A 27,935-nucleotide genomic window follows, 5' to 3' on the forward strand; every position below is an offset into this window, starting at 1 on the left:
ACTAATGTCTTTAAAAGGCTCCTGACTCCTGACTGCCTTGTTCTTTCCTTGTTTCACTGGACCACACAGTCTCCCACCATCTTCCTCAGCTGCCCTCTCTCCCGGCTCCAAGCAGTTCAACCTCCTTAGTCCCCCTGCTCTTTACCATCGAGACGCTCCAGTCATTTGGATGACTGGTCCAATTATGGACCAGCCATCCACAACCAGTCTACAGTTCCACCCTGGACGCACGAGCTTTGGAGGTATCTACAAAGGCATGAAATCGATTCAAGATATAATCATTGCTTTCAGAATCCAATACCACTTACTTATCAATGGTCCCCGCCATGAAGTAAACCATTGGAAAGCAGCAAATGGCTTCCAGGAAGTGGTTGTCAGGCCTGTGAGGAACACAGAGCACCGTGAGTGAGGAACCCAAGCTTTGAAAAAAAGAAAAAAAAGAAGAAAAAAAACAGGAAAACGTCGCCGATATAATTTGATGAAACTGGCTCATTTCTTGCACCGCAACTTAATAGTTTGTCGTAAGTAAAAAGCCACAGTGGAGTCAGTTGGTCCCAACTTCTTTCGCCTTCTTGCCTGAAATGTTTTGCATTCACGCCCATCGATATTCGGCCAAGAGTTAATGAAAACCGCAGTGGGTTGGATCGAAAGAGGTAGATTGCCTCCAGCACACACACACACACACACACACACACACACACACACACACACACACACACACACACACACACACACACACGTAATAATCCTGGCAGAAGAATCAGCTTCTTATAAATCTCTGGGAAAAGTGTGTTTTGCTTATGAATATTGTAAAAGGCAATCTTCTCTTTGCACCAGCTGTTGTGATCAGTTCTCTGCAAGGAAGTCAAGTGGCTCAACTGCAAACACAACAAACTGCTGCAATTTGTTTCTCTAAGAACGACTCGGAACAAACAATGCCTCCGTTTCAGAAGGAGGTGTGTTTAGACGTCCAGAGTTGTACACTCAAGTCTTTACTGAAAATAACATGCATCAGTTTTGTATTGTTTTGCGTGATCAAAATGAGGCGTGGCCAGTTCAATAGCTCAAACTCCTTCCTCGGGTTTTTGTGGGAGACAAACTGTGAGTCTTACGGGTAGTCCAGGAGCAGCACTATGGGGTTGAGCTCCTTTCTGGGTCGATAGTAAGCGCGTAGAGGGACGATGAAGTTGTAGAGGCCGTTCCCCGCCGTCTCCGCCGACACGATGATCAGCTTGTTCTTAAAGCCGTAGGCCTTGGCATCCTCGAAGGTGCTGTGCGAGCAACCCTGAGGGGAAGGAAGAGACGGCAGCCAGGTGTTAGTCGTCACTTCACGGAAGATGGAAGACAAAAAGAAAAAAAAGTAAGTAGCTTGTTGGTTTTTTTTTTGTGTGTGTGTGTGTTTTTTTAAAGCGCGTGTTCACCTTATCGAGGCGAAGGCAGCAGAAGGGAGCCTTCTGTGGCAGGAGGTGGCAGAGAGTGGGAGAGCTGCCGATGTAGGGCGAGTTGGGCGGGTAGCCCTTCACGAAACTGGCGGAACACGGCAAGGGAGGAAAGTTGAGAAGAGCTTGAGTCTCCAAATAAAAGGAGAAATAGAGCCGCATGCGCCGACATTGATTTCTCTGCCGCACATTTGCAATCCCAATGTTTCAGCCCCCTTCACACTACAATGAGAATTTGTGTTTTCATTTTCTCCCGAAGAAAGAAATTAAAAATGACCTTATAAATGATGACATTCGCAACAGAAATGAGCATTCCTCCTGTCTCCCCTCTTTATTATTCCCTGGAAAACAGCTGAGTAATGTGTTACCACTCCTAGATGTTTACTATTTGATTTTGCTACTGCTCAAATTACTGATATTTATAATAAATAAACATAAATATATCAAACGTTTGGGGTCACACATAGAATTTTGCACACTTGGAATTATTTCGATGACTTTTAATCAGACATTGAAAATGGTTTTCATAAAACACTAAAATGTTCCCATACTTGTGAAGCACATCTTGACTGATTTTCGTGCACTGTTGTTGCACTCAACAATGATCGCAGAGCTCTACTACAGACCTCAGCCACATGGGGGCACTGTGAGGCCTTGCGCTAGGTATTTGCAGTATATGCAGCAGACTCCATTTCCCTACATAGACTGGAAACTGCCAAGAAGAAAAAAAAAAAAAAATCCAAGTGTAGTCAGAAGGGAAAATAAAATAAACCAGCAAGCTCATGGCCCCATAAAAAAACAAAACAAACCCAAAACCCTGGAAGGACTCAGATGGAGATATGAGGGTTAAAAACAGCAGAGTTATCCTGCACCTCTGACTACAGAAACCCAAACAAAGACAGACAAGAAAGCTGCTGTAAATAAATTCTTCCTGCGGCTGTGGGACAGCTGAGGGATGAGGATGTGTGCAGAGACGCACCGCGAGCCTCGTTCCTCAGTAAGAGTGTTGACCTCCCAGTGGCCACTGACACGTCCATCACTGACAGCTCCCCATCGCACTAACCCATGAGATATAGATTATTAGAGCAACACGGACATCCATCTTCTCTCCTACTACCACTGAGAAGCGAGCAAGAGGTGAACAGGTGAGATCAATCACTGGACACTTGCACCGTCGACACATTTCACTTTTTAAATGGTGTCGAGACAGAGACTGTGCTGTGTTCACTACTTAACCACATTAGCATAATAAGCTGGATCTTTTCTTTTTTTTTTTTTTCTTCCATTTTGAACAGCCTTGGATCAGATGGACGGTCCCAGTCCCTTGGACTCATTCATCTTGCACAGCAGCCCATAGAAAGAATTTTGACAAAACTCCACAGCAACAAACGGACCAAAGCTTTGTTTTGTCAGCCATCACATCACTGGATAACACGATGTAAACCATATCATCATTGTTTTCTGTTTGTGTGAGTTCAATGTATGTTTTGATACTCACAAAATGTGTTTTATTTGAGGTATTATTTTATAACTTTGGTACGGCAAACACTAGGTGGCAGCACCGAACGGCAGCGTCACTGGGGCTCAGCAAGAAGAAGCGGAAGCCAGCCTGGCTCCTAATCCAGACATTGGTAATGAGCAACAGGTGTGGCTTCGTTAATTGTCCTCGGACTTTTCCTTTCTCTTTAAGGTTAGTGGCTATTTTAGCATATCCTGTTTTTTTCCCCCACGGAACTGTGAACATTTATGAACACACGCGAAGCGGTCCCGCCGCTAAAAAGTGTGTCCATCCAGAAAAGCCCTTCTTGTGCTTTTTTTTTTTTTTTTACCCAACGTGAAATGCCATCAGCTACGGCAGCATCCGCGCTAACCTCTTTAGCGGTTGACATTTTACAACTTGCAGTCGCTTCTTCCTTCTGTTCTTCCGCGGCTTTTCAGAGCAACTCCGGGCCTCCTACCTCAGGCCTCTTCAGCTAGTATAGAACGTCGAATGGCCGTGCCATCTACTGGTATTACCCGCTGAGGCCCACTGAAAACCATTGACGCTGGTGACTGGCAAACACGACTTGGGTCGATTTAACGGATTCATCTCCCTGCAAAGCGACCACAGCCGCGCCACTCACTCTGAGCCGACAGAGCCCTCCTCGTCCGACTGGTTGGTCTCGTCCTCCGATTGGTCGCTGAGGAGGTCGCACGGCAGGATGGCGGTGGAGTCGGCGATCTCGAGCACGGGCGCGATGCTCGGCCTGCGGCTACTGGAGCCGTTTTCCGTTGGCGGTGCCAGTTTGCCACTTTCCTCTGGTGGGTCAGGGTTCTGGAGGTCGATGGCCACGGTGCCTGAGAGGGACGAGCGGTTGTCGCGTGAGCAAAGAAGAAAAGTCACACGGAGAGGAAACACAGTTAACCTTGCAAGGAGAGCGCGCTCCTTCTCGGAACGTCACACAGCTCGTACGCTGCACAAGTGTGTGTGCAGTGCGAAAACATCGTACAATGTTGATGTGCAAGATCATTGAAGTGAAATGAACAAATAAACGAGAAGGTGACGATGTCTCATGCGCAGACTTACCAAATGAAGTAGCCTGATCAACTTTTACAGGTCAAAGAAAAAGCACAACACAATAACGTCAGCCAAGAACGCAAAGTTATGACATTTAAAAGACTCATGACATGACCAAAAAAAAACAATCAAAAAACCAAACCAAACCATGCACTCAGCAGGAGCATTCAGCATGGCCACAGCTTGAATCGCTCATATGTAGTGCCAAATGTCACCACATCGGTCCGAATTTTTAAATAATTCTCCATGCAATTATGTTGTTTTTCCTTCTTGCTTTATAAACATTTTATTTTTGTTGTATTTTTATTTATTTTTTTAATTAAAATAATTTGGCCTCTTTGCACTACTTCCTGTTGCTGTAACTATGCAAATTTCCCCAACGTGGGATTAACAGAGGTGTTCTATTCTATTATTGACTTCACTTTTTTGCTCTTGTGACTCTTGGGCTCACCCATGCTGGCGATGATGCTGTGCACCGGCAGCCTGGAGGGGGCGTCGTAGAGGCCGGTGACCGGTAGGCCCTTGTTGTGCTTCTCCTCCTGCTTGAAGATGAAGGCGGAGTTCTCCTCCTTGGTGATGTTGATGTAGTAGCAGGTGTCGGCGGCGGCCATGATGTGTCGCGGGCCGGGGTTCAGGAGGATGCTCTTGTTCTCCTCCCGCTTCACCCCGATCAAACACACGCCGTACCTGCACAAGCCCGGGCCACCGGGGGTCAAAATCAACCGCTTCCACGAACAAACTTAAATATTGTGTCCGAGGCCAATGGACCGGGCCGCTTACTTTTTATGCGCGTGGAAGGAGGCGTAGGTGAAGCTCTTCCCGTCGTACTCTCCGAAGAACTTGCTGTCGCAGAGGCGGATGTGGTAGACCTCGTTCCCAGAGCAACGGCCGTACGTCCTCTGCCACTGCTCGGGCGACATCTGTCCCTCCCTGGGAACAGCCCCGCCAGGACGCTTACCGATCCGATCGCAAATTACATGTCAGAATAAACCCTCGGCAGCCCTTTCTTCCCTCCTCCGACAAGTGAATAGCTGGTTGGCTTTTCCCATTTATAGATTTGAAAAAGAATTCAAAACAATAGCCGCGTTTCCATTACAGTTTTTCACAAAATAAAAGCGACATTTCTAAAAATTTTGTCAAGGTACAACTGTGATTTGAAGGTGTTTCCTCCATTGAATAGTGTGAAGTCAATAAGCCGTACTTTTTGTAAAATCTCGTCCTGCAAGACTCTTTGTTTTTTTCTTTGATTACTTGTAAAAAAATATTCTGTCTCCTCCTCCGTCCAAACATGACGCACCATTTATTATTTATTTATAAATGCAAGAAAAGTGTTTCCATGACACTTTTGCAATATCCCTCTTTAGCAATACATCTGAAAAACCAACTGCAATTCCGGGGGTAACGGAAATGCAGCTACTGAGGCTCCCTGGGGGAAAAAAAATTGCACTTTACAACCCCACTTTTCTACTGTAGTCGCACATGGCAACAAGGTGAACGATAACAACTTTCTGCTGCAGATTTTCAGCTTCGTCACTTTTAATGGCCGAATTTGAATTAAGAGTCGCTAAGTGGAAATCCATCTCCCCCCCCCCTGGAAAACCTCCAGGCTGGCACGGGTGGCTGGGATTGTGCACAGCGGTGCAGATATTAGCTTTGCAAAGAAATAAAATGTGTGTCACCACACCGAGCGCACACAGATTTATTGCCTCCGACCTGAAGCGAGCTCGTGTTTGCAGACTTGACAGAGGGAAGACGCTGGCGTAGACGAAGAGCCGCTTCTGCAAAAAACTCTGCCGCAGGACAATCAGTCTTTGTTCTTTCATATTAATGATGTTGAGAAGATTGTGTCCGCATGAAAAATGGCACCAGTAGGGAGGGATGGGCGTTATTAAACGCCACGATGGAAGAATAGATTAAAAGCCAGAATAATTACCATGTTTGGAGACTGCGCAGCTGCTCGGGGAGTTGAACAAAATGTTACTGGGTGTAGATAAAGCGGCGCTAGTTTAGCACAGCGTTGAGACCAGAAACGAGGGCAGAAAGCATGCGACGTAGTCAGAGAGCAGAGCTGAGCATCGCTCATGAAGCTCAAAAAAAAAAAGCTTTGAAGGGAGCAAATCCATCCCTTCCTCATTTCTTGGCATTTCCCTGCTTTTTTGCGCAACCGATTTCAATCCTACGAGCTTGAGCCGCGCGTGCTTGTCTCCTTCGACTGGAGGTGTTGCACCGCTGCATTTTTATGAGGCGTGGCTCCTGCAGGGAGCTCTGCAGCTCCAGCCGCGTGAGCTCTCGCCCGGTTCAGGCAATGCCAGACTCTCCCCTGTCCAGAGGTTCCGGCGGTGGTGAACCAATGTGGTGGAGAGGTTCTGCAGTCCAGCACCTCGCGGTATTGAGTGATGGAACCAAAATTGGGAATCACGGGAAAATCCCTTTACGCTAGTAGGATTCGCAGCAGATACTCACTGTCCTCTGGAGGTGTGCACGAGGAGCGTGACCAAGGTGGACGTGGCCGGACACACGCAGTTCAGCGCCAACATGGCGTATTTAAACTCCTCCTCGCATACGACGTGGTCTAGATTCCACACACACAGAAAGAGAAAGAGATTGCGACGACTTGTGACGTCTGGTTTAAAACTGCCCGGTTTCGCGACTCACCTGCAAACTTAACGTGAAACTTGTTTTCCGGTTTGAGAATTTGGACGTAAAGAGGGCAATTTGGAGCAAAGTCTTTGGCAGCCCAAGCCCTCAGTATAGTCTGATGGTCCTGGAGGAGGAGGAGGAGCAGAAACAGTTTTTTTTAATTATGATGCTGAGGCAATTTGGATTTTATGGAACATGAAGTTTGCCGTGCTGACTCATAAATCAGCTGTGTCTTGCAATAAAACCAGGACGTGACCGGTGCACCGCTAACGCCCGCCGCTAATTTGTGGAGGGAAGCGAAGAGGGGGGATTTCAACCAGTCAAATGAATCTGCACCGTCAGAGTGTTTATTTGGGAAACGGGAGTTTTACGGCGGCTCGACTGATTGGTTTCACGGCGGCCTGGTGGCACTCACGGCGGCAGTTCGGTCGACCTCGTTCCTGCTGCTGAGGATGAAGCAGGCTTCAGCGTCGTCCATCCTGAGAAGAATGAAAAAAAAAAAAAAAAAAAAAAAGAGACATGAATGGCAGGTTGAGCGGCAACCTCGTCCGAAGTGGCTTAACAGCCTCGGCCAGAACAAGCTGCTCTTGACTGATACTCGAGGGCAGTTGCCAAGGACGGAGGAATCTGTTGTCCTGCCCGGGAGGAGGAGAAGACGATGGAATCTGTCAGTGCAGCGGGAGTCGGTTGCTTGCTTGCCACAGGGTGAGCGGAGGGATTTTGTCCAATCAGCAGTAAAACTTGACACACACGCAAGGGAAGATTGGCCAAATCTGAACGGACTGGATGCGGCCGTGAATTGTGTCAGCGGCATCGAACCGAGGCCTTGTCAAAACAGGCGTCGTCGTCTGATCTTTTCTTTGTATTTTCACGTCATTTGAAAACCATAGCAAAAGTTGTTATTTTGGATCGGTTTTAATGGCAGAGCTGCACTAGCTCGGGAGGGACACTCCCGACATGATTGCAGGTCTTAAGCTTAAGTCCAACTACAGTGAGTAGAGGACAGACAGGAGCCAGTCAGCTCAGTGTGGCTCAGCCTTTTGCAGCACTGATCTTCAAGCTGATGATGTCGACTGTGCTTTTGCATCCCTTCTTGCTCTCCGGAAGAATTTTATAACACCATTAAAACAACATTTTAGACGGGTCAGAAACCCCACCACCACGTCTACGGCTCTTACTCACTTGGCTCTCATCAGGTCCTGGTCTTTGAGGGCAGAGCCCTGCAGGTAGATGACCCTCTGCGACCACAGAGGGATCTGGAGGATGCGCCGAACCTGTATGTCTATCTCAGTTGGACACAAAATCACCACGTAGTAATCCTGGCCGAGGGACAGAAACCAAACAAGCCCGCGGAAGGTTTAGAAGTGGCAAGAGAAGGTGATTGGGTACAAGGACGGGCTACGTGTCTTTCGATTGCGGCTGCTTTGAAGCACCTGCAGTCTGGGATGAGCGTAGAACTCGTTGAGGAAGTCCATGAGCAGGTCGATCTTCAGGGAGCTGACACACAGCACCACGTGCTTCTCCGTCTGCGCTCGGTGGCGGCTGTAGTTCCCTCCTAACTTCTGGCTCTCCATCCACAGGTAGGCCAACTCCTCGAACTGCCAAAATGGGCAAAAACAACCAGGGCAACGTGAAGCGAATGCAACTAAAAGAAAACAAACTAAACAAAAAACAAATTGAAAAATAATATAGATTTTCTTCTTCCAAACAGATTGAGGGTTCATTTCTATTACATTTGAAGGACATACTTCAATAGCATGAAATATGAGGGGAAGTAAAACGGGGGAGAGTTGCGGTGAGTCCACCTGCAGTGGGAGCACCACCAGGGCGACGCAGATGAGGATGACCACCAGCAGCTTGGACGGCCAGATCTGCGGCGTGACGTCCCCGTAGCCCACCGTGGAGAAGGTGACGATGCAGAAGTAGAAGGAGTCGAACAGCGACAGATGCTTCCCGGCTCTTTCCAGGTGCTGGATTCCACAAGCGCTGCACAACACGAGCCAAGAGATGAAAAAAGAATGAAAAGGGTGGCGCGGCAAACTTTCCGAGGTGCTTTCCACGTGTAATCTCCCTCAGCATTATGTCTCTGCCCCTCCCCCGGACTCCATGTCAAATTCAATTTGTCTGAGATCAAAGGGCACGCGAATCAATGGGAGCTTCAGCTCCTGCCCCGTGTGTCGTTTAAAGCGACGCCATTGATTCCTCTCCTGCCTGCGCTAATTCATCCAGGTTTGCTTTCATTGAGGGGCGGGAGATTTAATTAAGTCCACAGGCTGAGGGCAAATGTTGACATTTCCAGCAGCCGTCAGACGGCGTTAGGCAGGTAAAACGGGAGACAGTGCACTTGATGATGTATAGAGGAGGTGGGCGGAGTTGGATGCAGGATTTGTCCTGGGGCGGAGAGGGAGGGGGAGGAGGTTTGTTTTGTGTTTCCTGGCGAGAGAGACGCTCGCATCAGATTTTAACAGCCTACGCGCGCCGTCCTACGCTTTTCTTCAAAAACCCCTTTTTTGTCGTTTCTCAAAGTTAAAACGTTTAAACTCGCAGGCAAACTTCAGCCCCTCTTATCAGCCGACTGGGTCTATTATTTCTGCAAAATTCTGTGCGGTGTTGTGCTGCATTGGTAAAGCAGCTCTGCGAGTCCTCGATGGTGCTGGGGTAGCGGGTGAGGGACGGTGCGGCGCGTTCATCGCTCCTACACCTACCCGGTAAAGACCAGACACAGCAGCGTGCAGATGAGGATGAACACCTGGTTGAACATGGCTGAGTGGGTCCGCTGGATGGCGCGGTGGAAGTCGTTCTGCCAGCGACAGGGCGAAAAAGACAAGAAAGCAAACAACAATTAGGCGTGGAGTTAAAGGTTAAGTGTGTCATATTTGGAGATTTTTAAGAAGAAACAGTGACATCAAGGGGTTACTTCTTAGACCGCAGCATCTTTCACACTCCCTCCCCCTCCCGAGCTTGCCAGTGAGCTACGGTGGCCTGCGCGCCCAAACCTGGATACCTCGTCCACCTTCTTCTTCGTTGGTTTATTTGAAGACGCGAGCTAGCGAAATATTACACACTGGAACTTTAATTCTAATTTTTTTTTCGTCACTGTGATACTTTGCGATACTTTGTCTTCTCTGATGCTTCCCCACACTGTCAGCGCTGCCTCTCCACGCGCCTCCGATTCTACCATCTGCCCGCCTCGAGCCTTGGCACAGGCCTCCATCTCTGCCGTGGTGTCTCCTCTGAATCACAGCGAGAGCGCACGCGTACACACACACACACACACGCGCTACACCAGCTGGATCTCCTCTAATTGCTTTCAAATTCCCGCACTGATCACTTTGTCCCAGTGACAAGTCCCAGGCAATATTGATACGACAACACCACCAAACCTCGGCACAGTTGGCATTCTGTAACCCGTCACTGTTGGAATGTTGCACTGCCGTATTTTGTCCTGCTGCCCGCAGCCTGTTTTTTTTTAGTTAGTGTTGTGTTGGCACGCCTTGCTGGTGGGTAAGCTTTGTGAAAATAAGCCACAATCCAACAAAAGAAGCTCTAGATGAATTAACAGTCCCATATTCAAGTGATCGATGTTTTCTGAGTGAGAAATTAGTCTTTTGTGATGTCACTAAGGGCTCTGAGACCTGTCCCAACTTGTTCTGCCCTGTTTTTGTCTCCTTCCAAACCTGTTGTTGATGTGCAGGTCTACTGTGTGTTGTTGCTGGTGCTGTTTTTAAATAATTGTGTCATTTAAAATAATTTAAATCAATTGAATTAGCTTTTTTTTATTTGACGTTTATTTGACGCAAACAAAAATAGGTTAGTCGAACCAAAATACTGTAAATGCATTTGGAAAACGAAAATAGTGTCTAAGACTAAATGACTATGTCCCAAAAGCCTGAAGGGCTTCACACCTCCATTCGTTTTGCAGCAGGACCACGACCTTGACTTTAATAGCCTACTAGGGAGGAAAAAAAGCTATTACATTTGCATCGTTACTTACGATCATATTTTCCAGGGCCCCTTTGGCGAGCCAGCAGTTCAGAAATACAGGGACGAATATATTTCTCAAAGGTTTCCAGAATATCTGGAAAAACGATGACAAAGATGGGGGGGGGGCGAGAAACAAGGTTATACACATCATTAATGTGCCTGACGTGTCATGTTTTTTTTTGGTCATTCTCTGTACAGAGCGCTGGGAGGACAATCTGATTAATCCAAAGATGGGGCTTTTTTTTTTTTTTTTGGTTTGTTTGCGTGGAAACCAAATGATGAGCGACGAGCTGTCAACTACTCACTGTGATTATGAATGGCACTGTGTTGATCATCTCCAATATGAAGGATATCTGGAAAATCTGCTCCCAAATGTTTCCCTGGAAAGGAAACCAGAGGAGCTGTAATTGGATGAAAGGGGGCGGAGAGCGCCGCTCGTTTGGACGGGCGTAGCCGCGGTGATGATGCACAGCGGAGGGAATTAGCTCTAATGAGGCTACCGTGGTTTGCATGGGGCAAAGTGTGCAGTGTATTCTGAAGGCCGTGTTTACCATACCGAGTGAAGCAGTACAAAAGGCCTCGTTCTGTTCGCTATAGCTCTAGTTCAACCCTGGATCTGAGCAACTAGAAATTACAACAGAGTGCTGAACTACTTTGTGTTTTCAATCCAGCGCCATGACCTTCCTGTAATTAACGCAGCCAGAGTGTGTGCTTGTTTCTGAGTTCTGTTCATGATGCGTTACCACTCGCCTTAATTGCAACCCAAGTAAAACTCTATGAACTTTTGTGAACTTTGGGGAGAAATGCTAAACCTCGTCCCGTCTAAACCTTTGACTGGTAGTGTATGTCTCCATGGATAGTGTCATTTTGTGCTTCCTTAGAGTGACCACACTTGATTACCGACAACCAGGAACCAGGACAGGAGTGTTACTGAAAGAGGCCTTATAATTTCTATATATTTGAAATATGCCTCCTCTGTTTGGATAGAAAATGGTGATATACTATGTATAACCACAGACAAAAATACCCGGGACAAAAAAACGAAAGCGGAACCCTTTGGGGGTCGTCTGATGAACGGATGCTGGAATCCGCTTTGCCACGGGGGTCAAATAAATAAGCCCATCAGACGGCAATGAGAAAGTGCAGTAGATTGAACAGAGGGAGTGAGGCCCGGCGGAGCATTTTCCTACCTTGTAGCTCAGATATGTGATAAGCATGGTCTCCAGGAAACTGATTAAGGCCACTGTCACCTGAGGAAAAGCAGAAGATAAACGAGTGCCATAGCTGCAATCTCCTGGGCCCGCGGCCGCTCGACCGGCGGCGCTCCGCAATTCTTTCATCAGACAAACGGCCGCTCGGGTGCTCCTGTTTGAATATTGCGTCGAGACCCCGTTCGAGCGGAGCAACGTGATTCATGGCCACTCTCATTGAGCCGTTATTACTGCTCACCTGTATCACCCACACAGGCTCCAGTCTGTTGACGCAGAAGATCAACTCCCTGTTAAGGGAAGCACCTAAATGTCACGCAAAACAACCAATGAAAATGAACGCCGTCGTTGTCGCTTTGCTGCCACGTACCAGTTGATTTTTGCCGGCTCGGTCGAGTTTGTCCAGTTGTTGCTCCGGCATATTGTGCTGCTGGAGGGGGGGGGGGGGGGAGAGATGAGCAACAAGGGAACGACAACAGGCGTGAGGTTGCTTGCAAAGCATCAGTGCACTATTCCAGGACTATCTGCACATGTACAGCTTACATACATACACACCCCTCCACTTGGTCACTGTTATTCTGTACACTCATACTGTTCATATTGTTTATACTCACACGTCGCTGTTTATGCTGTTTATACTGTTGATAATGGACATTACCCTATTTATTGATGTACCACCAACATTCTACCTCAAGATTTTCCCATATTTCCCATATTTTTATATTTTTATCTCACAGCTTGTATATAGATTTTTTAGTATTGTATTTCTGGAACTGGGCAGCGACATTTCGTTGTGAATTGAACCACTGCTGTGTTTTTCTTCATAATGACAATAAAGAAAGTCTAAGTCTATGTGCGAACAACACACTCGCGCTGGGGAACACTTTCCTCAGTGGCTCTGTTGCCATAAAAGGCAGCGCCGGCCCGGTGTAACACAGTACGGATAATCTGCAGCTCCTGCACATGCACAGCAGGGATGTTGATGATATCTCGCGCTTTCCGTAAACTAAGCGACAAACCCATGCGCAGTCGGAGCATTAGTTTGGGTCATGGATTGTAATCTGAAATAAATTACACATATAAAAAAACTGGCAGGACTTTGTAACACGCGCAGTTTGTTTCGTTTGTGTGAAGATGACGGAGGGCTGATTAAGTTAAAATGGTGAACTAATATACATGCACACGCTCTTGCATATATGGGTGAGTGAGAGCAGAGTGCCAGTTGTCTGTGGGTCTCTATGCTTTTACGCATTGTGACGTCGCCGTGCGTTTCCGATGGTTGTCAGTGCAAATGACCTGCTGGGCGACGCCGGTGGCAAATTAGCCGTAACTAGAAACCCTGCATGCATTTATTACCGGCAGCATCATTTCTGTGTGAGTTAATGTTTTATGTATGTATGTATGTATGTGTAAACAAATCACCACTGTTTTGATTTCTGTCACGTCATCCTGAGCGGATCAGCGCCGTGGGCCACTGCAGACGGTGACGTTGCGAACACCACAACATATCTGACCTAGAACTAACGGTATGGTGCTTTTTGTGAGTGGAATGAGGGTGACACGTGATGCAAGCACGCAAACTCAACAACAAAGTCTTGAACAGGACACAGGCGGCTGAGCGCCAACACCCTCACCCCGGGCTGGCGACGGAGTTCTCGGGCTCGTCCAGGCTGACTCTCAGTATGTACAGGGCGCAGGTGAGGATCTTCAGGGAGAAGTTGAACAGGCGGATTCTGAGGCCTGGGGAGGGGGAGGAGGGGGTGGGGGAAAGGGGGGGGGAGGGCAAAGCGAACCGCTTAAATGATGCTTGTCTAAATATTTGCTTGGCTCGGCTCGGCTTCCCGCTGCCACCGGCTTGTTTTAAACTCCCCCGCCCCGCCTGCCAGCGTCGTGTTTATCTCATTCACTTTGGTTTGGCATGCGAGTCGCCGAAGTCGTGAAAACACCCAGAGCGCCAGTTGTCTGGAGGCGCAGAGCGTCTTCTGGGAAGGCCGGGAGAAAGTTTTACGTGTCGGGGCACCGAAGCGTGGCTAATTGAGTGCTATGCTTCTCTGACTCCCTGTCACAACGGATCTCCACTGACGCAGAACTTTCAAATCCTCCTCCCCCAACAAAAAAAAAACAACAGCAGGACGACGGGACGGGAGTACCGGGAGGACGACAAAGGACTCAAGATGCCCGACTGCAGATGTAAAGGCTGACGACAGGGTGTGCAGGGGCGAGAGGGGTTTTCAGGCCACCTGAAGAAACACACCGGCAAGCAAGCATCCAGAGCACAGGAGAGCCCTATTGCAGTCACGCTGGTCAGCCAGTGGGTGGTGCTGTTTGTATTCACCGTGACCTATCGGCTCCCTGCAGCCGTCTAATCTGCAGTGACGCGACCTATTCACAGGAGCCGGACGTCGATGTTAAAATAATTTGAGGGCGAACAAACAGCTCTGAAAACAAAAGAGAGCCGGTGGTGGTCTCCCCCCGGGGGTGGGGGGTGGGGGTGGGGCAGGAGCAACATTTCCATTAGGCTGCTGCTTTGTGTTGACACTGTGGAGCGCAACAGTGACAGCGACAAGAGAGCGGTCAACACATACGGGCTCTTCAAATGGGCAGCGCTGACGGCGACAAGCAAACAGCCGGTCTTGCTAATGGAAGATATCTATCAGCTATTATCACACACTCTCACCCCCGCTTCTCCTCTCATTATCCAATTAGAAGATTTGAGAAACAACACTGCCGAACAACGGAAAATCAATTCATACAGCCAGAAAAATACTGGAAATTTTTCAAAATGACTCATTATTGCTTGAAATAATGCCAGTCAAACAAGAACAAAACCAAGTTTTTTTCCCTCTCAACAAAAGAAAATAACTTTAATGTCCAAACAGAACAACGACAAAGCAGCTGTGACTGAACAGCAGCACTGACCTCCTTCACCAAATTCAAAACTCCTTTACACAAACACTTCCTTTCCTACCATTCCTTATTCCAGAAGTTAAAAAAAAAAAAAAAAAAAAAATCAAGCTTATCCATCGACTGATCCATCAAATTTATGTTAGAAAAGCTGCACCAGAGTCTCTCTCACAGATGCTGTCAAATTTGAATTTGAAAAGACTGAAGACCATTGAACGCATCTTTCCAGCCCTTGCAGGCCACACACACACACACACACACACACACACACACACACACACACACACACACACACACACACACACACACACACACACACACACACACAGGAAACACATGGCTGTGCAGAACGCCAGCCTGTCTCGTATTACAAACCCTGAGGTAATTCAACCGTCAATCTCCCAGACTCATATTTGGCTCCGAGCATCAGCCAACCAAACCACATTGCATTCGGTTGGGGGTGGCGGGAGGTGGAGGAGGGGAGGTGGCGATGCTCCCCGCGGCTTCTACTTACTTGACCTTTGGTTTTTGATGAAGAAGAGCTTCAGCCTCTCTTTGAAGGTGTTTTCATTCACATAGAACTCCACCTGCACCCTGCGAGACAAAAGTGACATGGGCTCAAAGATGCATTTGAGATTATGTATTGGAGATGTTTGGACTATAAAAGAAATGTATTTTGGAAAAGTGAACTGTAAAAAACAAAAAACAAAATTAGGGTTAGAACAGCTTTTTACACAATAAGCATGGCATTGACTGAGGACAAGAGGTAACAAACAGCAAAATGTGAGAACTAGCGTGTTTTTTTGTTGTTGACCCATGTACTTACTAATGGTGATAACTGACATTGTTCAGTTACTATAAACCTAAAAGAATGACGTCATGGTAAAACAGAGACACTCAGTGTGCACATTGACGCACGGCCCAGCAGCAGCGTCCAACCTGCCTCGTACAACATCCCAGATCTTTAAAGATGCATGGCATGAATTCAAACGAAAGTCAAGGCTGCGTGAAGGTGTATACTGACCGTAAATTACAATCTCCTACAGTGCCCATCTATTTTATGACCTGCGTCGATGAAGCAGACCCGGTTGAGAAATTGGGTCACATTAACCCAAAAGCTGACGCAGGAGGGTGGACATTTCCACCAAAATCTCTTCTGCTTATGTCTTTTCACATTTTCACACCTATTTTTATTATTTTTTTTTTACCTAAACAAAAACCAAGCAAAGAAAATAATCTATAAAATGAGCCTTTATTGTCCCACTGCGGCATATACAGCTGCCAAGTGGTGGAAATATTGGCCATTGTTAGAACTCGTCTCCGTGTAGATTAACAAATTAATTCAGAATTAATCAACGGCAAAATAACTGATAGCAGCAGCTCTAAATAATATTTAACGGTGAGACAATTACAATCAGCACTATGGTGCTGATGAGACCCTTACAATGAGTTAGATAGACACGATTAAGAATTATTGTGCTTTGAAAGGACGGTGCAACAGCGTTTGGAGGGGAAGAACGTCGGAGACTAACGTCAGAATACTGCAACGAGATTAAAGCTCAAACGGTTGCGACAATAAAGACGAGTGGCCCCAAGTAATAATTCTCCACTGGGTATAACGCACACGAGTAAATGAATGGCTGCGACACTTTACAAAACAGACACGGTGTGTTGGACATTTTAACTTGCAAGAACCAGACGTCGTCATCATGCCCCGCACCAGACGCCTCCCGGCCACACGATGATGCGACAACCTCTGAGTGTTCGGCGCGCGATACCAAAACACAATGAACAGGCGAGTGCCGGTGGAGATCACCTACGACTGTATGAGGTTCCTGCTTACACACAACCCCGCCAGCACGCAGATGGAAGGCTTTATCGAGGTGAAGTCCCATTTAATAAGTGACCGGTGGCCTCTTTCATGTCTTGTGCAAGGGTTAGGTGGGCACAGAATCACAATGCATTCAAAGAATCTGTTTGGACGTGTAGGATCTGAAGGAGCATGGAGCAAAGACCTTGGTCAGAGTGTGCGCTCCGACTTACGACAAGGCTCCGCTGGAACAAGAAGGAATACAAGTTCTGGTGAGACGTTGTATTGAGAGAGATGCGTCGTTTCTCCATTGAGCTCCACTTAAGCTTCATTTAGAAGAGCATTTCTCAACTGGTGGGTCATGACCCAAAAGTGGGTCGCGCAGCTGTTTTGATTGGGTTACAGCTTCATGGGCAGCCCCCTCCTTTTTCTTTCTTTTTTCTTCTTCCATTTTTAAAAAAATGTATTTCTGAATAAATATATCTATAAAGAAAATTATGGGCATTTATTTGCAAGACACACAATTCAATGAAATAATTTAAACATTTTTTTTTTTTTTACTAGACATGATGGTAAACTGCCTAGCGTTTTTATTTTTGTGGAATAAATTTGGGCAGCAACTTCACTGTAAGGAAAAAAAAAAAGTGGGGGACCTGAGACCGCACCAGTTGACACTGATTTAGAATGATAGAATTAAGAATCCAAATGAGGAAACGCTCAATAAAACAAGGAGAAAACCTCCGAGAGGTCTAGCAGGTTCAGTTGGAGTGCTGTCATGCAGTATAAATGAAAACACTTGGGTGACTCGGCCTCCTCTGCTCTTTAAAGTTAAAGTTGCCGTCCATCAGTTCAGGCGGATGCGCTAAAGAGAGTAAATCCCTCCGGCAGGATTGGTCGTTTGAAGATGGCTCCGGACCCCCGGAGCAGGTGGTGGAGGACTGGCTCCACCTGCTGCAGGCGAAGTTCAGAGACGAGGCTGGCAGCTGCGTGGCTGTGCACTGCACCTCTGGTCTGGGAAGGTAAGTGGGCGCAGATTATTGCAACACAAAATGTAATTTTCATTGAGATAACAAAGAGGAAACTGAATTCTATCTCCTGAGGGGGAGCAGAATTCGCAATTTAGATCTGTTTTTTATGATCAGGTTTATAGCCTTTACACACCCGGAGAGACGGGTGGCTAACAGCCTTGTTATCCACGTCTCTGGGCGCCGAGCATGACCTGAGAAGCGAGATTCCAAAAAAGATAAAACCATCTTAAAAACAACACACGGTAAAGTGCCTGTGATCGGTTGGGATGGTTGGGCAGCAGCTGCTCTGTTTTCTTAGCCACGACGCCATGACGTTTGTGAAAGAGCCCCAAGCTTTTCCCAATGACTTCCTGGAACATATGTCCGGTGTTGGTAGACAACGGGTCTCGCAGGGGTCTATAGCATCTCCTGAAGACGTTACAACACAGCAGTGTCGTAAAAGAAAAGACTGATGAATACTGTCGATGTTTGCCAATGAATGGCTGGCGCTAACAATACGTCCTCACAGACAGTTCATCAGGTTCAGTGTCGGCAAGCGTGGGACCCCGGGGCAAATCTACAGGTTTCAACTCTTCCTCTCTGCACCAATTTTGAAGGAGTCGGTGAATCCAAAACCTGAATGTGAAGAATTTGTTAAACTCTTGGCAAATTATTTCCCCTCAAGTTCACATCCTCAACAGATTGCATTTCTGCAGTTTGTTCATTATACGTGGCGTTAAGGCCTTTGATACTAAATTTCATGCACAAGTTATTGTTCCACCTCCTGGGTTCAAAGTAAAAGTTGCTCAAAATAGTGGAGTAGAAGGTTTTGAGGCTCAAGTATTTACCTCATACATGTTCCCTAACGTGGTAATTCATTCATTTTAGAGGTCCTGTATTGGTGGCCTTGGCTCTCATCGAGTGTGGGATGGAATGCGAGGATGCTGTTCACTTCATAAGGCAGTAAGTACAACTTCTAATCCACAACTTTGTCTTTTAAAGCAGTTGGCTTAAAATCATTGAAATTGTTGACAAACCTTAAAGGACTTTTTTTTTATTTTTTATTGTCATTTCAATTTATTTGCACTTGCTGTGAGAACGACTGCTGCAACTTTCACACTAGGAAACGTCACGGAGCCTTCAACTCCAAGCAGCTGCAGTACCTGGAAAGCTACAAACCCAAAATGTGCCTCCGAGTCAAAGATGCCAACGGGCAGAGTTGCTGCACACAGTAGGGGCCGACTGCCAACACAGACTGGACAGATTTGGTGCCAAATCACATGTGGGAGCAGGAAACAAAATCAAAATTCCCTTTAAAGTTTTGGAAGTCTTTTGCGTAGAAAAAAAAACAACAACAAAAAAAAACAAATAAAAAATTCTTAACACTTTATTTTTAGACTCCAAAGAGTGAAATGGCAGCGGCAAAGACATTTCAGCTGCAATACCAACTGAGGAATGACCCATTCTGAGCGATTAAGGATTACACCAGCTTCAATCAAAATGCTCACGTTATTTCACGGTGAAATGTACGAGGCCTTTAAAAGCTTTGACCACGACAAGTTGAACGCTGCTATTGAGGGGCACGACCAAGTACTCAAGCTTTACCGTAAAGCTCGGGCAGGTCGCTCTGACAAGTGCGGGCTGCAGCTTCTGCAATGTACGGGGCGTGTTGACACTAATGAGCATGGGGAGAGCGTATTAATGGAGTCGAGGTTTCAGGAGGGACCCGCAGGGCAGTCCACTTTCACCCACATCACGAGCACACCACTCCCTCGCAGGGGGCCGGTGGGAGGAAGGGGGGATGGCCGGTGAGGAGGGACAGCAATTCCAGCAGCTGCGTCTTCAGGGAGGGAAGCTATGGAAAGTCTCAGGGTGGAGGTGGAATAACGACCAAAGGACGAGCACTGCTTTCTTCTCCTTCGGCTACTTCGCCAGGAAGGGGATGTAAGACAAGGCTCCTTCGGTGAGCCACACATGCCGAGTTTCCCTTATAGAAGGTATTGAACAGGAACGACTGCGACAACACCCGTGATTTTCCCCGCGGGCCACACTTGAGGTCACCGGTGCGTGTAAAGCACACAAACAGGCCAACGCCGATACTCCGTCTGCCGCCTGGGAAGCAGTTAAAAGACCCATAAAGAAGTCTGGGCGGATCGGGCCGATCGATGCGCACGGCGTGTCCATTGACACAGCTGTCACGCAGGCCTCATAGTCAACCGGCTCGCCCGCAGCCACCTGCAATTGCTGCCGGCTGGAAATAGAGGCGGGGTCAAAAGCTGAGGCAGTGCAGCCGGTGGTTCAGTTCTTATGGCAGACAATAACTGGAGTGGTTTGATCAACAACAGGGGAAGCACATTAAGCCTGCTGCATATACACTCATGCTTTAGAGAAGGACCTAATTAACTAACTAACGGACATGTCCACCATTAATTGTTCAGACACTGGAGTTTGTCAATTTTTCTAATATGTGCAATGACATGAAATTGAAAGTCTTTTTTTTTTTTTCTTTTTATTATTCTCACCAAACGAATAAGGTGACACATAAACAGCACAGGTCACGTCGGCTGAATCTATACATCAGAGGCAGTTCTGCAAGCCTGTTTCCATCAAACATTTTGCACATCAGAAAAAAGATCACTACCTACTGACTTCAGTGCATTGTTTGGAATTGAACCATTTCCATTAAATTTCCGACGCTATAATTTTCCATAATGTGCACTAAAAAGGTTTATGGAAATGCGGTGGTAAGGCTGATATGGTTGAAGGACATTTTCCCCTTTTGACTCTGCTGCGCTATGTCTAAAACGTTCAAACGAAACACTAAAACCAGGAGTGACGACAGACTCCTGCAGACACTGCTGTCACTCTCTCTCCTGATTTAAACTGGTTTAGACTGAGGCTTCAGATAACTCTTCTTACAAACTTGATCATGACAGCCTGACAGCGTGGCCCGCAATCCATCAACACCGCAAATCAATAAGGCACTCGCTCGACTGCCAAACGGTCAGCTTAAATATTCAGCAGGCTGGGCAGATTGGATTGGATTGGACAAACTGGAACTTCAGCGTCGAAGGTTAAACAAGTACATTGTTAGTTTCTATCAGTCACTAAAATGTGGATATACAGTGGGTTACATATAATAGATATATAGATTCATTTAATTGTTCACATTAGTTATATATTATTAAGACTGGGAGGACAGGTGGTTATAGAGTTGAGCAGACCCAAATATCAGGACAAAGATTGGATTTCAGCTATTTCATGCTGCTGGATTGTTATGGACCACTGGAGGTGCCTCTCATTTTGGTCCTTGCAAGGCCTCTTCACCTTATGCAGGTGTGCAGCTGTTCTGTATGGACTCTCGGTGATTCACTCAAGGACCTCGCAAGCTGCTGAGCTTTTCTTGTTATCCAGCAGCAAAGAAAAAAAGTGCGAGAGCAGCACCTCGGGATTTATCGTATTTTTAACTTCGACTTGATGACTCGAAGACGCTGATGCAAAGCAGCAGCTCCATGGGCCAAGGTCTCTCACGCACCTCTGACACTCTAATGTGCGGCTTCAGAGGTGCCGCTCTCTTCCTCGATGTGCATAATGGTAGGGTGGGTGGAAGACCAGCACGAGGACAAAGACCGACTGGCAGAAGGCGTAATTATCGGCGGCATCGTCGACGTGCATCAAGGCTGAGTCGTTGGTGTCAGCTCAGTGGCGCAGAAATAAGTAAACAACAAGAGATGCACACAATTACGTTTCCTTTTTGCCATCCATTTAAATCACAAAGAAGCAATTGTAGAGTGAGCATAATGGCATCGCAGGCTCAACTTGGGCAAAAGCGCATTCATTTTTCCGGGAGTTACCGTCAATGCGAAGGAAAGTGGCAAATTAACATGAGAGTGGTGAGAAAGAAGCTTCCTTGAGCCATGTCGCTGAGGTTTGCAGCTGGGAAAATCAGCTCCATCATCATCCGTCTCACTTATAATGCACGAGCAGATGAGACTTCTTCCTGCAGCGCATATACCAGGGCCTAAACGCAGTGCGTAGGCAGTATTATGGTGTCTTCACGTCCTGGTAGGAGATGAAAAAATAAAACGGACCCCTAAATCGCTTTATCCGCTGGAAAAACTCAGAAAAGCTGAGAGACGATTTCCAGAATACTAGAAGATGTCAAACGTCTGTCTGAGAAATAGGACATTACACTGAGGGGAAAAATAGAAAAGATACCAAGGAAGGATCCCAGGAGGGTGACTCAAGGTCGTGTGATAGAGACAGAGAGGAGCAAAAATACCCCTCTCAAATCCTTAAAAGTGCCACTGACAACATTTTTTTTCCCCCCAAAAGTGAAAAAAGTTTTGTAACCCAACATCAAGTACAGTGTAAGTTTTGTTAGAACTGTCAATAAATGAATTGCCAATTACCACGTGTAATGTAACTTCTGATTTTGAAGAATTTAAAAGCAGAATTTGCTTTCACCATTTTGGTCATTCTGGTTGTGCACATTACACACTGTGCCGCAGCTGACTGCATGAAGCGCCTCCATACTGGGGACAAACAGCCACGAAGCTCAAGTCCAAACTGCTCATCACGGAACAGTAGTGTTGATGAGCAGAAACCATCCCATGCATCTTTCTGTGAAGGTAAAAGTTGTGTCCCAGATTGCACACTTTCATGTGTTGACTTTCATGTACTGTATCAGGATAGGTGAAAGGTAAAGCAGCTTTTTTTTGTCAGAATACACAGAATTGTATGGGACTGGTGGGGTGAGAACGGAAGGTGAGCCCAGTCAGATCGATACTTGTTGTGTGGAGTCTTATTTTTGTGCCACGTCGTGCACTGCTGCTCCGCTTTTTTTTTTTTTTTGTCAACGCTTCTCTGTCTTCCGCGAAATTTTCTTAACAGCAAATTGCACACGGATAGGTTTTCCCATGGAAAAAAATTGCTGAGACGAACAGTTTGACTAAAACCTGGGACCTCAGGGCAAGGACACGGGTGAAGTTTTTTTTTTTTTTTTTAGCATAAAAGCCACTGTGCATAATGCAGTGCGCAGTGTGCCCTGTCAGCCCGATCATCTGCAAACATCCAGTGACCACAAGAGGATCCCAGCGGTGCGAGTCCAAACGAAGGTTTTATTGCTCTCCACTCAGGACTTCCCCGGGGGACCTCAGTCCATTTCTCCCCATCGAGGCTTCTGCGCTGCCCTCAACAAACATCACACTTTCGCTGCGAGCAACAGCAGCTGAGTGGCCAAACCTCAGCAAGCAACACGGGCAGCTGCAGCGAGTACTAACGACACACAAGTGTCTGTTTTCAGGCCCATTTTTTTTTTTTCCTTCCTCGAGCGTGTTAGTGTCTTGGAGGCTTAATGGACATCTTATCAGCATTTCAAAGAAGGTGAAGGCGAACAAAGCCATTGCGGTCGCAAGATAATACGATTCGCATTGGCTGTAACCCTCTTATGTCAAAAGACAAAAGAACACTGACGCTCTTTTGAGTCACATGCCACTCCGACAACAGAGATACCGTACGACGAAGCTCAAAACATATATTTGGGTCTCCAAACTGCTACTGGGTGACGCTCAGAGGTAGAATTCACAGCTCTGACCCGTCAACGACGTGTCTCTTCTCAATGCAAGCTAGGTAAAATAAAAAAAAACAAACAAAACAGATGCAGCCAAACACTGCACCAGATGCAACTCAATTACAGCGGTAATATGTTCAGGGACTCTGCAGCATGCACGGTGCACAGTGAGTAGAGTTTTCAGCGCCATCGCAACCAGCAGTTTGCCGGTTCATATTCCGGCTCTTCGTACTTCGGGCTGGCGTGGTTCATGCTTCAAGGCCTCGATCTGACATCCAAGTGGAGGACCAGTGGACACATTCAGTCAAGGGGACGAATAATAAAAACACCCGATAAGGGACTGATCAGAACAAACAAGCTGCTTTTGCACCACTTCCTGCGGTGCGTGTGATCCAATGTGAGGGAAAAAAAAAACAAAACAAAATGCAAAATCAGTGTAAACACCGTGGCACCGCAGCAACTGTTGAAAAGGCAGCTCAAAACGTATATGGATTAGCCCAAGCGTTATTTTTGTGCGACAGCTACCCCACCACACAGATTTACGCACAATAGTGATGGTCGACAAGTTCTTGTTACACTCAAGCCATTATAAATACATGTATATCCAATCCGAGGCAAATTCAAGACAATTAGTCTGACAGGCGTGTCTTGCCGTTGGCGAAAAAAAGAAAGATCCAAATATTCCATGCCATGCAACCATGATGCTGCCAGGAACTTACTGGGCATTGGTTGAGTCCATACTGTATTCCTCTTGATACCTGGACGCAGCACACATGGACACAGACAAGCACAGGTTAGGAAAGAGCGGGAGGGGGGGAGGCGGGGGGGCAGAGGAAGCAGGTGGGGGAGGGGAGAGCAAAGTCGGGAAAAAGCAGGGGAGAAAGACGATGCAGCTCGGGAAGTGTTCCCCTGCATCGAGTCTCAGGGTAAAGCCATTTTTACAAGCACAAGGGAGAATCTGAGAGCAAAAACTGCGCGGCGGAAAGATCCAAAATGGGATTGGGGCGGCGAAACCTCGGTTGATATTTCTCCCGGAAATATCAGCGCGCGAAGAGGACGCGCGTCACCGGGCCAAAACCATTTTGAAAGGCATCCAGATCCGAGTGCGATTGCCCGTTTTTTTTCCGCTGCACAGTTATTTTGCGTCATCAGTGGCGACACGTTCACCAATGGCGCGTCCAAACGGCGGAGTGAAAAAAAAAAAAGAAGAAGAAAAGTGTTGCGCAAGGACCACGCACGGGACGCGATGAAAATGGATCACACGCCGAGTTGAAATTGTGCGATGAACAAGGACGCCTGCTTCAGCTGACTCACTCACTCACTGACTGACTTGATGGGGCACCGATTGCAAATCACAATGGGGATGAGTGGACACGCCCTCCCCATCAACATCACCGCTGCCAGCATTGAACACGACATGGGGAAAGGAAAGGTGTATTATATTACAGAAGGGAGAGGGAGGGAGGGAGGGAGAGACCAGCCCGGACAGTGAACGCGAGGACAGACACACGGGTCATCATGATGAGGCCGGGGTCAGACGGTTAACAATGTAATTGGATCTGTCACAGAATAAATTGACGCACGCGCCGCGGGGCCACGGACGGACTAACTAATTTCCTTCCTGGCGGGGAGAGTAAATGAAAGAAGATGGCGCACACACACATGGATTGTCAATTAGAGACGCAGTGAACTTCACAAGGTACATATGCTGAGCTTTGGAGTACATGCTAATTCTAAACATTCATATCAATATGAATGTTTAGATGGTCACTGGAAAAGGCTGCCAGCGAACCGCCCAAGAACAGAGTCGTGCTGGCAATCAGCCTCTCGTGATGTCACAAAGGGCACTCACTCACCCTTCTTAGGCTAATGACGACTCCATCGCCTGGCAAGTGTTAGTTTCCGCTGTCTGAGATTTCCACCTTGGTTTTGTCCACTTGCAAATGTGTGGAACGTTCCAGAAAAGCATCAGTTTTTAACAGGAAGCTAAACCCGGGTGACTTTGCGGGAGACAGTAAACAGAAGGCAAGTACGCTACGCTACAATCTAAGCTTTTTTTGTCCATTGATTTTTGGACAGGGATGAAAATGGGACCTTTGAGGAAACCATCTGCTATGTATTTTTGAGATGTTTAAAAGCTAAACATTTCCAATGGAAACATTTCCAAAACAGAATGCCGTTTTTGGAGGCTAAACCTTATTTTCAATAATCTACTTTGCATTAAATTTAATTACAGAATGAAAAAAGGTTCAAAAGGTTAATCCCTTTTATATTTGGAAACTATCCCAGTCTGTCTGCGAGTGGAGCAGAAAATAATGCAACCAAAAAATAAAAAATATAAATGCAAAGTCTGACACAATCTCGTCATCAGCTTAATCATAAACGTTTGTTCTTGCCAAATGGGATGTCCATTAAACATAGGAAGAGGGCCAAGTCACGGGAAGACCTGTACAATTCCTGCGATTAATCACAACCTTTTCTTAAGTCAACAACAGCGCAGTCGATAATTGTGGCTCCCTGGACTCGCTGTAATCACCAGCTCAGTGCCTGCTGCTGACGGCCAAATGGCAGCGCAGTTTTATAGCCGTGATGCTCCGGCAGGGCGGAGATCAAAAAGGCTCACTGTCGGGACAAACGGCTGTTCGATTGAGGTTTCCCGGCTTGAATAAACACTTTAAAATGTCCATCACGGACGGTTGTACTCGACCGTTGCTTGGCTATATTTTAAGCGATGACAAGGAAAGAGCTTTTTCGGAACCGTCCTAATAATAACCCTCGACAGACTGATGCACAGCAAGAGACGGAGCGACCGCGCCAACAATTCCCACGCTAAGTGACTTTGCGCGGGGCGACGGACACCGGCGAAGTTCGTTCAGGGGTAAAAGAGGGCGCCGAAGTAACAATCATCAGCTCGGCGTCAACGGCAGCAGCGGCAGCGGCAACGAAGCCGTGATCAGGGCGCCAAGAGTCTTCTGAATCACAGAAGAGAAGATAAACAAGAGGCGACCTTTGGTTCCAATAGCTTCTAAATGATAAGCCGGACACGGTGTCTCTTCCTTTGCCTGCAAAACCAAAAGGAAAAAAATATTCTCGCAGAGAACCGCGTCTCACCCCTCTGGAGCTGAAGCGGAATTCCAAAACGTGAGCCGACCTGCTGAGACCACAAGCGCAGGGTGAGTGAACGAGGTCTTCTGGATCGGAGCTGCGTCCCTGGAGTGAGTGCCTTGGCGTGAAGTGTTGAGGGCCGGACACAAATTTCCCCCGCTGTCTGTGCAGCACTTCCGAGGATAAAAGCTTACTTTCAATTTCGCATCACTTAATCAGCGCCGTGACATGCAGGATGGCCTGAGGGCGAGGGTTCCGTGGATCCCCAACATTTCCTCTCCCATGCCACACAGGCAGCTCATGTTCTCCCCTCCAAAAATATGTTAGATGGGTGCCAGTGCTTAAACGGTAACGCAACACCGGGTCAAGGGAGGTGGTGGTGGTGGTGGTGGTAGAGGGGGGTCTCTCGGGGGAAAAGGAGACACGACGAGATCTTCCATTATACCGGTCACCTCCGTAACTCTGCTGTACTCGTGTTGACATACATCACCCACGCCTGCACCTCCGAGTCTGTTCTCGGGAAAGAAAACGTCTATTTCAGGCCCGAACCAGTGAGTGTCTCTCCAAGCCTGAGAATAGCACTTCACGCTAAATCCTAACCCAGTTCAGGTCAACAGCAAACAAAAAAAAAAGAAAAAAGAGCCAACAACTCAAAAAACGAAAGATCTAAATGTTTCAGCAGGTACATTAACACTGCAGGTAACCATGACAACAGAACCTGCTCTTCACTTGCAACATGAGCGGGTTGTAGCGACTCTGTTCAAGAAGATGAAAAGCATTTTTTGAAGGGTGGGAGAGAGAGAGAGAGAGAGAGAGAGAGAGAGAGAGGGAGAGAGAGAGAGAGATGACAGAAACCACTAGAATCAAAGTTTGTGTTTTGGGGTTTGCTGGCTTGGACGCTGCAGTGGCTATTTTGCCGACTGGACACTTGTACGATATGATACGACCGTATAGAGACAGGTTAAGAGTTTTTTTTTTATGCGTTTGCTTCGCAGTGATTCTGTGGATGAGAAAATTTCACCGGGGCCTCCATCAACCAAGCAGATACAAGTGGGTGAAATCATGCATTTGTGTAAACTGTCCCTTTAAGAAAATGGCGGGGTGAAAAAATGTAACAAAGCAATGCATTAATACACTTACACTTCAGCAGTAGTAGTAGTAGGAGTGTAGTGTCATATTACAGAGCATGAGCACACACATGCTTGAGCATCTGCAGAGCAGCACACTTCGCGAGAGAACAACAGGATGTCTGCAAGCAACCTAGTGGCACCGTGCAGGTGCATCCTGGAGCATCAGACACTCAGGAGGCCAAAATATTTACTTGCAAAAGTTGCGGTAAAGTTAGCGAGACGATTCCACGAAGAGGTATCAGACGGAAAAACAACTCAATAAAGGGCAAGACAGGATTTACTTCTCTCTCTTTGCTGCTCCTCAGACGTTGCACCTGCTATTGGCAGAGCTACAAGAAGGAGCAAGAGGAAACCAATCAGAGGACAGTGAGTCTAAACCACGCTTCCTCTGCACCTGTTTTAACCAATTACATAGTTGCACATTTTATGAACTTTGTACACTGCTAAGGTAGAGTTCAGTCTCTCTTGGGAGATCTTCTCGGCTGATCTGAGGTTGCTCTAGCGACTGAACAACTGAGACCCATGTACATGTATGCTTGACTCTCCAATATCAAACAGCCTTTTCATCTAAGCTAAGTT

At 47.0% G+C, this 27,935-nt stretch overlaps 2 protein-coding genes across 15 annotated transcripts in view; one reads left to right on the forward strand and one right to left on the reverse strand.

The window, feature by feature from the left end:
• Positions 1 to 27,935, reverse strand: part of LOC142887829 (potassium channel subfamily T member 1-like) — a 63,941-nt gene that overhangs the window by 12,415 nt on the left and 23,591 nt on the right. For 6 of the 12 annotated variants that reach the window (XM_076025705.1, XM_076025701.1, XM_076025707.1 and 3 more), the window contains 21 exons: positions 15,247 to 15,326; positions 13,463 to 13,568; positions 12,199 to 12,258; positions 12,070 to 12,118; positions 11,811 to 11,870; positions 10,926 to 11,000; positions 10,631 to 10,714; positions 9,342 to 9,436; positions 8,442 to 8,622; positions 8,070 to 8,234; positions 7,819 to 7,955; positions 7,052 to 7,115; positions 6,652 to 6,760; positions 6,460 to 6,568; positions 4,777 to 4,926; positions 4,448 to 4,683; positions 4,006 to 4,026; positions 3,563 to 3,776; positions 1,422 to 1,527; positions 1,113 to 1,285; positions 309 to 380 (listed from right to left, as the gene is read on the reverse strand). In XM_076025705.1, coding sequence (XP_075881820.1) covers positions 309 to 380; positions 1,113 to 1,285; positions 1,422 to 1,527; positions 3,563 to 3,776; positions 4,006 to 4,026; positions 4,448 to 4,683; positions 4,777 to 4,926; positions 6,460 to 6,568; positions 6,652 to 6,760; positions 7,052 to 7,115; positions 7,819 to 7,955; positions 8,070 to 8,234; positions 8,442 to 8,622; positions 9,342 to 9,436; positions 10,631 to 10,714; positions 10,926 to 11,000; positions 11,811 to 11,870; positions 12,070 to 12,118; positions 12,199 to 12,258; positions 13,463 to 13,568; positions 15,247 to 15,326 — 2,346 coding nt within the window. Of the gene's footprint in view, positions 1 to 308; positions 381 to 1,112; positions 1,286 to 1,421; positions 1,528 to 3,562; positions 3,777 to 4,005; positions 4,027 to 4,447; positions 4,684 to 4,776; positions 4,927 to 6,459; positions 6,569 to 6,651; positions 6,761 to 7,051; positions 7,116 to 7,818; positions 7,956 to 8,069; positions 8,235 to 8,441; positions 8,623 to 9,341; positions 9,437 to 10,630; positions 10,715 to 10,925; positions 11,001 to 11,810; positions 11,871 to 12,069; positions 12,119 to 12,198; positions 12,259 to 13,462; positions 13,569 to 15,246; positions 15,327 to 23,840; positions 23,880 to 27,935 lie in introns of all 12 variants that reach the window. The other 6 variants (XM_076025711.1, XM_076025710.1, XM_076025703.1 and 3 more) reach the window with 4 other exon arrangements.
• Positions 16,365 to 18,903, forward strand: LOC142887833 (protein tyrosine phosphatase type IVA 2-like). Of its 3 annotated transcripts, none has more exons than XM_076025715.1 (5): positions 16,365 to 16,615; positions 16,722 to 16,814; positions 17,371 to 17,561; positions 18,438 to 18,512; positions 18,673 to 18,903. In XM_076025715.1, the coding sequence occupies exons 1-5, from the start codon at positions 16,520 to 16,522 to the stop codon at positions 18,782 to 18,784; spliced, it is 567 nt and encodes a 188-aa protein (XP_075881830.1). In that variant the 5' UTR covers positions 16,365 to 16,519; the 3' UTR covers positions 18,785 to 18,903. The 3 variants fall into 3 exon arrangements, with proteins under 3 accessions (XP_075881830.1, XP_075881829.1, XP_075881831.1); XM_076025714.1 differs by having other exon boundaries at positions 17,396 to 17,561; XM_076025716.1 differs by having other exon boundaries at positions 16,367 to 16,615; positions 17,431 to 17,561.

This window comes from Nelusetta ayraudi, unplaced genomic scaffold (genome assembly GCF_046127955.1).
Source record: "Nelusetta ayraudi isolate G7.1 ecotype Tasmania unplaced genomic scaffold, CSIRO-AGI_Nayr_v1 ptg000018l, whole genome shotgun sequence".
Lineage (NCBI taxonomy): Eukaryota > Metazoa > Chordata > Actinopteri > Tetraodontiformes > Monacanthidae > Nelusetta > Nelusetta ayraudi.

What these genes read in the sequence shown, in the direction of transcription:
- LOC142887833 (XM_076025714.1), top strand. Translation starts at nt 16,474, where the DNA reads ATGATGCGACAACCTCTGAGTGTTCGGCGCGCGATACCAAAACACAAT. An exon ending in AGATGGAAGGCTTTATCGAG is followed by an intron (nt 16,616 to 16,721) that starts GTGAAGTCCCAT and finishes TTGGACGTGTAG; the next exon opens with GATCTGAAGGAGCATGGAGC. An exon ending in GCTGTTCACTTCATAAGGCA is followed by an intron (nt 18,513 to 18,672) that starts GTAAGTACAACT and finishes CTTTCACACTAG; the next exon opens with GAAACGTCACGGAGCCTTCA.